Below are 13336 nucleotides of genomic sequence, written 5' to 3' on the forward strand. Positions count from 1 at the left end.
GTTGAAAGGGCCTTGAGTTGAGATGAATTTTGTCAACTTTTTGAGTATAGCATGGGTCACTGCTTTGCCATAACACAGTCTCACCATTCTGTATCCACTGTGTACGATGATCATACCAACCATATAAGTTTAAGTACACTGTTCTGACCTTTGACCTCCATTGAGAGACCAGATATTTTCACTTACGCCGTTCCCATGTTGTTATTAAAACAAAACGATCCACTAAATGTATTCTGTGCTTGTTATATTATACTGCAGAATCTATGTTCAACCCAGCAGGCATACACTGCACTTCACTGGAGCATGACAGTCTAAGGCGCTAAGTCACAGAGTGCTGCATCTGAGTAGGATTAAATATTTTAGAAAGATTGCTGATAATAGATGCAATGCTGTTTTGACCAAGTTCCATATGAGCACATTTGATTGTTACAGTAATTAAACCTAATCTGCTTTCACATGTGGCCTAATTGGCACATTAATATTAACAATTCCACTACACTTCTTTTTGTAATGTGAGTCCACCGTAGAGGAGGTACTACCTCTCCCTTGCGTATGCTTGTTTGTTACTTACAAACTTCTTTGCCTTTACAAACAAGCTGATTCCTGCAGAGCATTACAGAAGTGAGACTAGTAGATTGATTAAAGCACCTCAGGGACCCCCAGAGGATGAGAGTGTGCCGTCCATAAGGAGTTTGAATATGTACAGTAGACCCAGATCCAATTAAGGTGCACTACTGCTTGGCTACTGTTGCATTATTGAAGTGTGTTATAATACTGCTGGACCACAGATGATAGAGAACACTGTTCAGAGGAAACTTGTGCAGTCATTTTCTTTTAATTTATGTCTAATTTTCACATCACAACAAAAAATGATAGAGATGATGAGGGGATTGATATGTTGTAATAGAATAGTAGAGAGGATGGAGTGATGTTATGTGCTTGTTAATGTTTTTTGATATATCTAAAGAAAGAACAGATGATAGGATGAATGAAAGCAAGGTTAGGCAGGAGCAACTACAGGAAGGAAACAAGCCATTTGAGTTTGGTGCAGTCTAATAACTGCAGCCTTGAGAGTACAGACAATTTCCTGTTGAGACATAATTTCATCTGACAGGTTGCTAAATTGAGCAGATTCTACACCATGAAATCACTTGTGCAGATGTGATTCGTGACTAGCAGCAGCTGACAGAATGGCCAAGCAAGGTAAATGTCTTTAATCCAACATCACAGGACCTCAAAGAAAGGTGGGATAATTAATGCAATGCAGCCATGAACATGAAAAAATTGTGTTTGAAGGTCCATAGTAAAGAGGATGATTACCTTTCATCATTCATTTGGAGTTTTTCAGTTATACCTCTGCATGCTCTCTGCAAACATGTAATGATGATACAACCACTCACTGCATGATCAATTGCTTTGATAAATAATAATGTTACAGTCTCAGCTGGATGGCACAGAGGAGTATGCAGTAATGAGGACTACATTCCTCAAACCAGGTGAGAGCAAAAGACACTTTTAAATGAGGGGCAAGCACTGCATATGAAAACACTTGAACTAGTGGGTTGAATTTCTGATCAGTGTTTATTAATTTTAGTGAAGTGATTAATCTATATTACCTTTAAATATTCACAGAATCATTCAGCCATTATAGTACTGGAAACGTGACAAACTGAGCTGAATGCATGTAAGATAGGATTTAACTTCAGTGGTTGGCTGTGCATTATTACAAAATGTACTGCTGCACTACGACATTCGAGGCTTACTTGTGCTGTAGACAGTCTGAGAGAGAGACACACACATTAGGCACACAAATTACTGCAAAGGGTGATGTGTACTTGTTATAAAATTTTTTATTTAGAATAAAACAACGTAGCCATATTACACGTAGTGTGGTCAATCTATTTTACATACCTCAGGAGAAACGACACAGTTCTGCCATGGTACGGTTTATCATGATTGTAATCAATAAAATCATCACCAACATCATCATCATCATCATCATCAGTCTACAGTCAGAGGAGGTTATAGTAGTGTTGTTCAGTCTCACAAGTTTTACAGGATAGCATATAGCACAACAACACAACGCAGTGAGTGACCAGTGCTAGAAGGCCAGTGGAAAAACCAACAACAGATAAAGTAATACTCATCATTACGGGCGGCTAGCTTCAGCAGGCCACAGACCCATTGTGGTACAGTAAGAGTAACCTTTTTTTTTTTTTACTTGGTAACTCCTCATTGCAGTGTACACCAATACAGTAAGCAAAAGCTCTGAATGCTAAACCAGGTTGTACATGTTCTTAAAATGATCACAATTGTTTTAAACAAGTTTACGAACCACAAAAACAAAACTGTGTCTATGAGTCTGAGGTAGCAAGGCAATCATGGCTTTCCTCTGATTTCTCAACATATATCTTTAAAAAACTATTCTACATAATGACTGCAGGCCTCTTACAAACCCATAATTCAGAACAAATTTAGATTTAAATCTATATTTTTCCAAAACGTCTCTTTTTATACACAATCCCACTTTTTATTCATCAACTCTCGTCTCTGTCTTCCACACGTGGAATGACAAACTGTATAGGCACAGAAGGGGTTAAAGTTAACATTAACAAATCGCAGTTAACACAAAGTCTGTCGGCGTATCAATGCTTTAAAGGGGAACTTGACATCAAGCATGCTACAAGATAGATCTTTAAAACAAAACAGACGCTTTGAGAAGAGACAGTTTACATCTTTAAAATGATGCTTTTAGCCACTAAATGATATTACTCAGGAACTGTGCGTGCTCCCAAACTTGGAACGAAATCTGTGGCTATTTCCATTGACACATGACAGAAACTTGGGGCTGGAGGGTACAAAGCAGTGGAATGACAAAATAAATGTAACAGTTTGATTCCCAGTGAAGGCAGAACTTAACAAGATCAAAACACAAATCCCAATGCACCCTCTCAAGAACAAAAAAAAAGCATATTTTACTATACAAAGCCCCGTGTCCATATACTCATCTGCATATCTAAACAAATCACTGACAAATGTTGAACCAAGTTCAGGTACAATCTACAGTTCATAAAATGTACAGTTTGCATAGTACAAGACAAGGTGGTAAAAGTAGTTAAGTTGTCTGGTCCTGTGCGTCTTTGGGATTTAGGGTCAGGAGTCTGTTTGGGAATGGTCTTGTCACTTCAAATGTGTGCACACTCACACGTGTGCACGCACAAACACACACCATCCTTTGTGGTGACAGTCCTCACATCACCTGCAAAACAAAACAAAGAAACATGAAATGATCACACTGGATCAGAAAACACACAAAAATATGTCAACAAAATGTGTAAAGAAAACTACAGGAGGTGGGTGTGTCTGGGTGTGAGTGGAACCACTGAAAGTTAAACACTCCTACAGTATCTCTTTCTCCCAAGTTCAAGTGCAGCAGGTGCACCCGCCTCATTTCTCTTCATCAATATCATCACAGATTCGAACAAAGTAATCGGGTTTGAAAGCTGGTAAATGGACTGCAGTCCCTCAAGCCAGTTACAGTCCATTAGCAGCCCGGTGTGGAGGAAAGGGAGGAGGTGGGCTGGGAGCATTCAGAGGAGATTTTACAAAACATAGCTGTCTTCTTAGAAATGGAATAACGAGCTCAAACCTATTCACCCATGCCTATGCCTGACAACCAACCAAGGAACGGAGTTTGCCAAGGACAATGAAAAAGGAAAGAGTGAAAGGATGACTATGGAGATGTAAGAAGTGTGCTTCCCATAATTTCCTCCTTGTAGTGAATACAAAGTGCGTATAACGGGCATTATACTGTGTCATGATAAACTTGATCTGACTTAAATTAAATTCAGAGGTGTATAATGCTGAAAGCAATCACTTGGAGTGCAATGGTCTTCAAAGATGAAAGAAGAAATCAAAGGGAAAATACGTATCTATTTTACAACAGCCACCACAAATGGATTCATAGCAAATAAGCAGCTGAAGTAGCGTGTAAAGGTATTAGCTGTGTGTGGAGAGACAAGCTGAGCAGTTTAAACAGACAGCAAGAGAAAGGGGGGAATGGAGTGAGCAGAGGGGCAATGGAGCAGGGTAAATAATTACAGTGGGAGGAGGTCAGTGGCAAGAGCTTTCAACAACATCTCTGTCCCAAAAAGCACCTTAGCCTCTGACAGTGGTCTGAGAGGAACCGCTAACAGCTCTCCCCAGAGATCCATTAACTGTCTATTTCTTGCCTGGGTCCAGACCTTTGAATCCGCCCACTCCACTGAGCCCAGTTGTCTGAATCCTGTGTGGCATCATGATATGAAATAATGGTTTCTTGGTTGAAAAAGCAATCAATCCTATGAGCACTGCAGGGGGGCTAATGATTAGCCAATCAGCACCACAGGCGGGACTAACGCTGTTGTCAAGCTGTGTGGTGGAACCAAGGAGGAGTAAAGCTAGACGGCGCTGAGATCAGACAAGCTAAAACCAACTTGCAGTACATCACCATCAGTTGGAGGGTTTAGTGGTGCATTGAATTGAATCCTCCTACCACACAGAAATTGTGCAATGGAAACGGAGTGTAATGACAATACTGTCTGATATCAGATGATTGTCTTTCTCACAGGCCACCTAACACGGAGAGCTATGGCAGGTGAAGGCTATATTCAACTTCTCACACCATTACCAAATACGTAGAATGGAGCAGAAAGAAAAGAAAAAAAAAACAAGTTCCGAATACACAGACATGATTTACAGTGAAGTCTTACTGTGAGGTGTCCACAAGTGTGAAAGAGTTTCACCTTACCTGTGGTCTGGAGGAGATGCTTGAGGCTGTGAAAACAAGAGACAATAGAGCAGTTTAACACTTCAACTCCCCACTTAATCTCTGTTTTATAAGTCTACACTAAATTATCAGCCCCCTGGTCCCTCCCACATACTCATATACACAATCAGCTCTGTGCTGCTCAGTCCTGCAGCCTTCGAGCTGTGCAGTAACCAAATGCTAATAACGTGGGAGCGTCTGCCAGATTAGAATGGATTTTTAACTAAAGCCCTCACAGGAGTTTCGAGTCGAAAAATTCAAATGCAATTTAAAATCAGTGAGCTCTAACTCCCAATTTGAACATTTTTACTTATTTTTTTTTTATTTGAGAAACATCCCCAGAGGCAGATTCTTCCATATTCTGTTATAAAGAGTAATGAGGGTATAAGGTCTGATCATATCAAATACCAAATTGAAATGATAATCCTAAAAAACCTTCAGGCTTTACTTAAAATCTATGTGCACGAGAAAGCATTTCATTAGCTAAGAATCAAAACCTCAGTCACAATGCAGAGGAAGCTGTGTGCACTACATAAACAATAATGATACTTCTTATACTATAGATAACACTCTTCATTGAAATACAGGACAAGACCTTTTAAATTCATGACTACAGACAAGTGCACATCTGCCCGAGCTGCCTTCATTTATACATGGCATCTCAGAGCACACACACACGCACACACAAAGCTGGATAACAAACAGGGAAATGACAGATGTTGAGCAGGGGTGTGTGAGGTGGTGGAAGAGGAAGGAGTGGAAAAGACATAAAAATCAATAAAAGCAGTAAGAGTAAAGGAGACAATGGGAAAATGGATGATAAGTCTATTTGAAACTTCAGATTATGATGACTGTATCAGAAAAGTGCCACAGTTTCTTCAATTTTAACTTTTATTATATCTTCACAATTAATAACAGTTTAATATTAATCTTAAAATAATATGTAACATGTAAGATAATAATGGTTAAGGTTAAAACTTAACATAATGGAATCTGTTTCATTTATATTACACAGAAACCAGACGTTACACAAGAATCCTCTCTGTGAGGGATAAAGTACCAACAGTGAAACATGCACAAGTGACACACTGAATTTTTGTGCTGACCAGCGAAATACAAATTTGTTGTCAGAGGCTGGGGGAGACACAGTGGGAGAGAAGACGAGGAGGAGCAGGAGGAGCAGCAGGAGGAGGAGGAGGAGTGGGAAACTTACGACTGCATGCAGGGAAGGAGTTGTTAATCTGCTCCATTACATCTGCCAGGTCAGAGCTGCTGTTGTGGGAGTCCAGCAACTCATCTAAACACACACATGCACAAAGGTTGATTTTCAGTCACTACAGACACACTTCAGGAGGAAGCGCAACAAGTTTCCATTTGTTAAGGGATAGCGTGAGATCAATGTTTTAACTTTCACATCTACATGTATCAAGATCAGTACTAGTGTGTGTGTGTTCTGTCTGAGTGTGTACTGTAGGTCTTTCTAAATTTGAGTGTCTCACCTGAGTTTTCAGTGAGTGGCCCTCGATCTTGCACAGTGGGAGAGGATACTCCGTTTACCCTTAAGTCCACCTCCGGCTGACACAGAGAGAAACAGAGAAGGAGAGAGAGAGAGAGAGAGAGAGAGCGAGAGAGAGAGAAAAGGACAATCCATTACTATAACATCCTTATTCCAATTAGAAGCTGCTGTCATGTGTAGAAAAACATGACTGCCAAATTTGTGTGTCTCTCTACCAATATTAAAGGACCATTTTTCCAATTTCCAAACTTATCTCCAGCTATCTGACTTAGAAATATAGTACATACTGAGGAATTTGTGGCTTTAATTAATAACATTTATTTAATTGATAACATGCAATCATATAGAAGAAGAATACAAACATGAAACATAAATCACATAACTAATCTAAGCATGGCACTGACCTATCTTATTTGGGTTTTTGTTTCATAGAGGCATTACAGACATCCAATAGAAGCATCCAATTAACTTAATTGTAATGAATATGCAATCATCCATATGTTTTAACCATAAAGGGTCAGGATCAATCTCAATTAATTTGTCACTATGACAAAGTAATTGTCCAATTACATGCAGACTGCACTGGTCTATTGAGAAGTTGTGTCCTTAATCAGCCTCGGTAGCTATTAGTAGTATTATTACTGGTGTCCATTTGTGTTGAAAACATCTGTCCTTAGTTTGGCAGTTTTTCTTTCCATCAAATGATCACTTTTTAATCTATCACTCACATTCAAGCACCTCAAATCACATTTTCATAGTTTTTGTATTGTCACTAATCATTGTATGCAGAGTGATTTCAGTGAGTACAACAACACAAATCCCTAGCCTGCCAACATTAACAATCAATAGTGATTAGTGTAAGCTTCAAAGTCATGACACCCAGCCAAAAGAGTGAACAAATATTCATACTGGACTGAATTTAGTGATGCCTGATTTAAAGCAAAAAGTCATGAAACTTTATGCACATAAAAATGCATCCCCCTTGAGACTGATGTGACAGAGACAGTAACCTAATCAACACAGGGGATGAAACAGCAGACAGTAAATGCTAAGTGTTTGTTTGGTTTGTACAGCTTTCCATTGCTGTCTGCACTATGACACCCCTGCTCTTTTGCTTCTGGCCTCACCTTGATAGTAAAAACTAAGCTCATAGCTGCAGCCTCCAGAAAACCCCAAGATGTTTGGGGTATCAATAAAAACACCATTTCAGGCAAAAGGAAGAATTTAGTGTGTGCACAGAGATTCACAGATAAACTCGTCATGTGTGCTCCAGTTTTTTCATCATTATTTAACAAATACATGGCAGAGATTCTGGCTAATAAGAAACGCCTGATGCAACATTTATCAGTAAATTTCTCAAACACAGACAGAAAAAAAAAGGCAAGTTACTCCAAAACAATATGACAGAACTGTATATCATTCCACTAATTACTTCTGAGGATTTTGTAACAGAAGAATTGTGGACAGTTTGTCAACTGGTGAAAACATTCTCTTGTACTCTGATGCACTGAAGCAAACACTTGATGTCCAGTGACATTTGTGGCAGAATCTCAAATCCCCTTTAGCTTTGAACTGCAAGAAACCAAATCAATGCTGTCCTCCCTCCTCTCCCTCATCACCCATCTTCTTCTCCTTCATCTCCTGGTGCTGTAGGCGCTAACACATTGGAAACAACTCTACAGCTCAACCATTGTCTTGAGGCTCATCTTAGAATAGCTAAGGTCAGGGCTTTGGTTAGCCTTAAGTAATGTGAATTTAATGCATGCCATCACGTTAGCTGGCTTTATCATTCTGCAGCTCGGCAGTAATGCTGCGATTGACGGAAAGACATGTTGACATACTGTCAGGACTCCGGGGACTTAAATGTCAGACAACAGAAGTTCTTATTTAACGTGGGGATATTTGTGTGCATGCAGTTATTTGTGCGTTCTGGTTTGTTTGCGTTTTTGTCTTTCAGAATCAGCATCAGAATCACTTCACGAGTACAATAAACATGCAGGATGTTATTGGTGCAGAAAAATTTAAACAAGTCGCTAAAGGTTGAGAAGCATTCAATAAGCACCAAGGAATTTAAATGCCATCGAGTGATCCTGTGAGATGAGATTCAACACAAGTTATCATTAAACAAAACAAATGAAAAAAGAGGCTCAAAGAAGCTGAAGAAAATGAAGAAAATGAGAAACACAGTGTGGATGAGAGGACTAAGTGTTGAATGTTGTATATCTTGAAAGCTGTGTAGGGCTGTGACATCATCAGGCTAATTGATGCATCAGCTGACACTGAGTATCTATTAGAGGTGATTCCTGACTTCAAACTGTTCCTGATGATGAATTTTAGGTCAAAATCAAAGCCTTGAAACAGGACAGATGTTTTTTTTGTACTCTCTCTGTTAAATATTACTGGATCTCCTAGATTTTAAAATATCACATATTGCTATAAATCAGTCTACATGATCTACAGAATGTATTTAGTTTTACAATCAAATACAACATTATTTCTGCTGCTGCTTAAATGATATTATATAAGGAATAACTAGCCAAAAATATACATATATTAACCAAATAGTAATTAATATTGATACAACATTAATGTTAAATATCATAATACTACTATTACTTATATCGGGCTATTTTTTACATTGTGGTACTGCCTCCACGGCCCATAATATTAACTGGCATACTCACTATGATCGCAACTATATTTCTGCTACTAAAATATGAGGGGAGATCTCAGTGCAGGCTGGGTGCATAAATAACTTTTTGTCAAAATGTTAATCTTCATCCATTAAAAATCTGCCGAGTCACGTCAGTTGCCTTCCTCAGGCCATATTTGTTGTGAGTTATTACTATGCTTCCAATACCTGCTCCTGTGTTTGCTTAGTCTGATTTGTCGGGCTTGCTGTTTGTTTGGCTTGAGGGCTGTGTATTTCTCACTAGGCACAAACAATCCAACCTCAGTGAGCAATTAGGCCAGGCATAAACAAATCTGGGAGTTATTGATAGAGGGACTGGAGACGAATGCTGGACTACTGGAAGGAATGCTAATAATGTGATTAGGATCTAATCTGAGTGTTGATGAACAATTTTTGTTATTCTAAGGCAAAACTAACAATGGGAAAATATCTGGATGTTTACTTATAGATAGATGTATGGACGTTTATGTGAGGGCTTAAAAGGTGCCCATGTACACATTTATGTTGGTGATTTATTGAAATGACTTTGAGAGATTCATTTGAATTTATTGAAAGCATTCTGCATCAGGGAAGTACTTTAAACTGTTTTTTATTGTATTGCACTGAAATGGCCCTACCAGCTGGTATGTGTGAATGAGTCTGAACTGTGATTATTGGCCTGCTGCTCCACAATAACAAGCATAATGAACTAAAAGAAAAGACAACTTATGGAAGAAACAAACTTAAAATCACAGCTGTATAATGTCCTTGTTGTATTAAAAATGTTGGTTGACTCATGTTAATAAAAGCTGGAGTCTTCTTTCTGAAGGTTACACATGCTGGTTACTTGCATTTATATCACATAATTGTGATTCTGCTGTCCCAGGTTTTGTAGGCAACATCTACTGTGTGTTGTTTTCTGCCTGCTAAGCACCAGTACTACAGCTGTTCTTCCTGTAAATGGCCTGTTTGGGTCAATTTCAATCGTCCCCCTTGGCAGTTGTCGGGGAGCAGTCCACAACAGCCCCAAACAAATGACTACTTTGGAAACGTACAAGTCTATGAAAATCTATCACTGTCTCCTCTCAGCCATAACCTGTAGCTTGGGATAAAACTGTCCCACAAATTGGTGTAAGTGTTGTGTCACCTGGTGCAATAGCTGTCGGAGGCGGTGGAGCTGAGATTCCAGCTGCTTGTTGTGTTCCTCCAGGATGTGCATCCGGGCCTCCAACCGCCCCTTGTGTTGTCGTAGCAGTTTTGCCTCAGCTAGAAGATCAGCCTCATCAGGATGGGCAGTGGGGCCTTCAGACTCCCATAAGCCTCCAGAAGGGGGTCCTCGCTGGCCATGCTGCTCTTTCAGCTGCTCGTACTCCCTCTGTAGGGTCCTGAGGAAGAAGAGTTACAAAGCACATCTATCTGTCACACCTAGTTTTGCATGCATAAACACACACACAGGCAAATGACAGTCTTTTATTGTCTTTTGGAAGAAAGTTGAAGAATCGATGCCAAGGAGCACTCAAGCACAGACACAGGCTTTTAGTGTCACGACACGATAATAAGACAATTTATGTTGGTTTTTCCTCAACAATCTCAAGGTGAAAGTAGAATTTATAGTATTTTTCTCCATATACAGTGGAGTACTTAGTACAGTTTGTATTGCTACAATGTATCTGTACATGTTTATCTTCATATGTATGGAATTTCAAACATGCCTATGCAAGACAATGTACATGTGCATATGTGTCATCTATATGTCTATTTATATCCTTTCCTATGCATGTGTAGCTACGCTGTATGCAGGCTATTTGTGCACACTTTATTTATTGATGTATGTATACAGTATATGGTGTCCATGTAATATAAATAATACAGTATTATGTATGTATATGTACTGTATATATACTTTATATGAACATACATATGTATACGGAGCATATGGTGTATGTGTAGATGTATCTTATATAATTCTGTCTTCTATTGTACTATTTTACTATTTTAGTTTAGAGTCTTGTTATGTTTTTAGTATTGTATTTACTTCTTTGGTGGTAAAATTTGTAACCATGTGTAGCCATTAGTTTAGCAGCGTTGTATTCCTGAGAGCTGTGTAAATGGGCTTCAGAGGACTTGTGCTGCTGGAAGTGGGGCTTTATTTTTGTCATCATTACATAACGTATACAAAGTACATACTATTTTCTATTTTATATATATATCACTGATGTGCCTTATTTTCATGCTTCAACAGCTAGTTCTATCTTATTATTCTTATCATTACTATTATTGTTATCCCTGAAAGACTCAAACAGAGTCTTCAAAAGCTTTTTCCTGAACCATCACAGTTGGGTGCCACACAGAAATACCACACTGATGTTTACCTCTGCTTTCTCAGTGAAATCCTATTTGAAGTGGATAGACACACATAAAGGACCCTCTGCCAAATATTTCTCTTCATTCCTTCCTCTCCCTCTCTCTCAGTGCATAACCATAAGCTGCAGTACTTTAATTAAGTTGGCATTTATGAGGCTGGCAGTAAAGCTCTCTCTCTCTCTCTCCCTTGCTCTCTCAGAGCGCCTGCGTATGTGTGTAATCAGTGTTAAATCACTCCAGTCGAGCCACTGGCTGTGCTAAGGCGTCTCTGCAACAATACATCGTTGCGTGACTTTCTCTAAGTCTTCTCCATTTACTAATCAAACCTGGGAAGGACTTGGCGTGTGACAGACAGGGGGTATGGGGAGTGTGTGTATGTGTGTAAATATATTGTGCATTTGAATGTGACAATGAGCACAGTAAACTCAAATGACACCAACAAGCTGTGAGCTAACATTAAGTTTAACTAAGAAACTTAAAAATAAAGACGTTTGACACGTTTTTTTGACGATAACTGCTACATCATCATCATTTCTCTGATATTTTCTTTCCACATGAAAGTTTCTTAAGATATTACTAAAGCCTGAGCACCAACCTCTGCTCCTCCTCCAGGCGAGCTATGATCCGCTCCAGCTCGCCTCGCTCCTCCCTCTCCACGGCCTGTAGGATCTGGGCAGGACTCTGGGGCTGACTGCAGGGGGAGCCCTCCCCTCCCAACGTCTGACAGTACTGCAGGATCAGGGCATGCTCGTCATCCCTGTGGAAATGGGTACAGAGTTTGTTACTTCACCTTCTGCTCAGTTACTTTTGTCAACACTTGAACATTGTAAAACTGAAAAATAAATAAATAAAAAGGTTAGGGTAAAATCGGAATATTTGGACATATTGATGCTTCAAATTGTTGCATATAACACAGTATTGTCCTACAGATGCAGAGAGCAGTGACTTCAGAAGAAGTGAAATTGAAGAAAATGGCTTAATGTTTTTGGGCTGCTCGGTGAACTGTGCAACAGACAGAAAGGTTGTAATGCTTTCATTTTATGCCTGATTATGCTGACTATAGGTATTTTGCTTGTGTCTACTATTAATATTTAGAGTGCACTGAAATCAATTATACATTCATTTCATATTTAGCTCATCTAGCTACCTTTTTCCATTTAGTTAGGTGTTTTAATTATTCACCGCTGGATTTAGCTACTTCCACATTTAGTTACCACAATGCCGAGGCTAGGTTTTCCATACACATGTGTTACTGTATATCTCTCCTCCTTTAGTGTTAGCTTCCTAGTTACTACTATTATAGTATTTATATGGTGGAATCATTTTTTATATTGCAAAACAGATCACAAACATTCCCATTCCTATCTTAAATATTCAATATATGTATTTACTGCCTAGTGGCCTCTAAGTCAGAGTAGATTACTATATTTGAACAGAGCTGAAGATGGTTTATAACCCTCTTGATCACCAGTCAAGTAGCACAATGTCATGGCTCCAGTGAAGTACCTGAACTGATACTACTACAGCATTTTCGTATCTTTTTTTAATGAATTCATGATATTCAAAAGCATTAGATGGACCTTTTGAGAGAAGTGTTCGCTTACTGTAAATACAAATAAAAAACAGCAGCTTCCAAGCACATAATCTAAACAAAGATTTTGGTGGCTGCCATGATAATATAAGATCTTGTACTGTGGGTCTGCTATGCTGTAAGCTCCACAATCCCTGGTGGAACACAGATGTGTCAGTCTCAACTATCTGATAACTGGAATAAGGGAGGGCTGTGAGGAAATGGAGGGAGCAGAGAGGAGAAAGCATGGTAGACAGACAGAAAGATAAGGAGGGAGGGGAGAAATAGCTGCTGGTGTGTGTTGTTGGGTATCTGTATGTGTGTATGTACGTGTCCATCTCTTTATGTGCTATCTCAGTGATCTGAAAAGGGGTGGCAGCCAAAGCCCAGCTGTCACCTTCATTTTAA

General features: G+C 39.2%; 1 protein-coding gene across 2 annotated transcripts in view; it reads right to left on the minus strand.

Annotated features, from left to right (window-relative positions):
• Positions 1–1843: 1843 nt before the first annotated feature.
• utrn (utrophin) overlaps positions 1844–13336 on the minus strand; it is a 178977-nt gene continuing 167484 nt past the window's right edge. For both annotated transcript variants that reach the window (XM_053337172.1, XM_053337171.1), the window contains 6 exons: positions 11954–12115; positions 10142–10379; positions 6307–6382; positions 6021–6104; positions 4790–4815; positions 1844–3259 (listed from right to left, as the gene is read on the minus strand). In XM_053337172.1, the coding sequence (XP_053193147.1) occupies positions 3251–3259; positions 4790–4815; positions 6021–6104; positions 6307–6382; positions 10142–10379; positions 11954–12115 (595 nt within the window). In that variant the 3' untranslated portion in view covers positions 1844–3250. The remainder of the gene's footprint in view (positions 3260–4789; positions 4816–6020; positions 6105–6306; positions 6383–10141; positions 10380–11953; positions 12116–13336) is intronic.

Source organism: Scomber japonicus, chromosome 17 (assembly GCF_027409825.1).
Source record: "Scomber japonicus isolate fScoJap1 chromosome 17, fScoJap1.pri, whole genome shotgun sequence".
Lineage (NCBI taxonomy): Eukaryota > Metazoa > Chordata > Actinopteri > Scombriformes > Scombridae > Scomber > Scomber japonicus.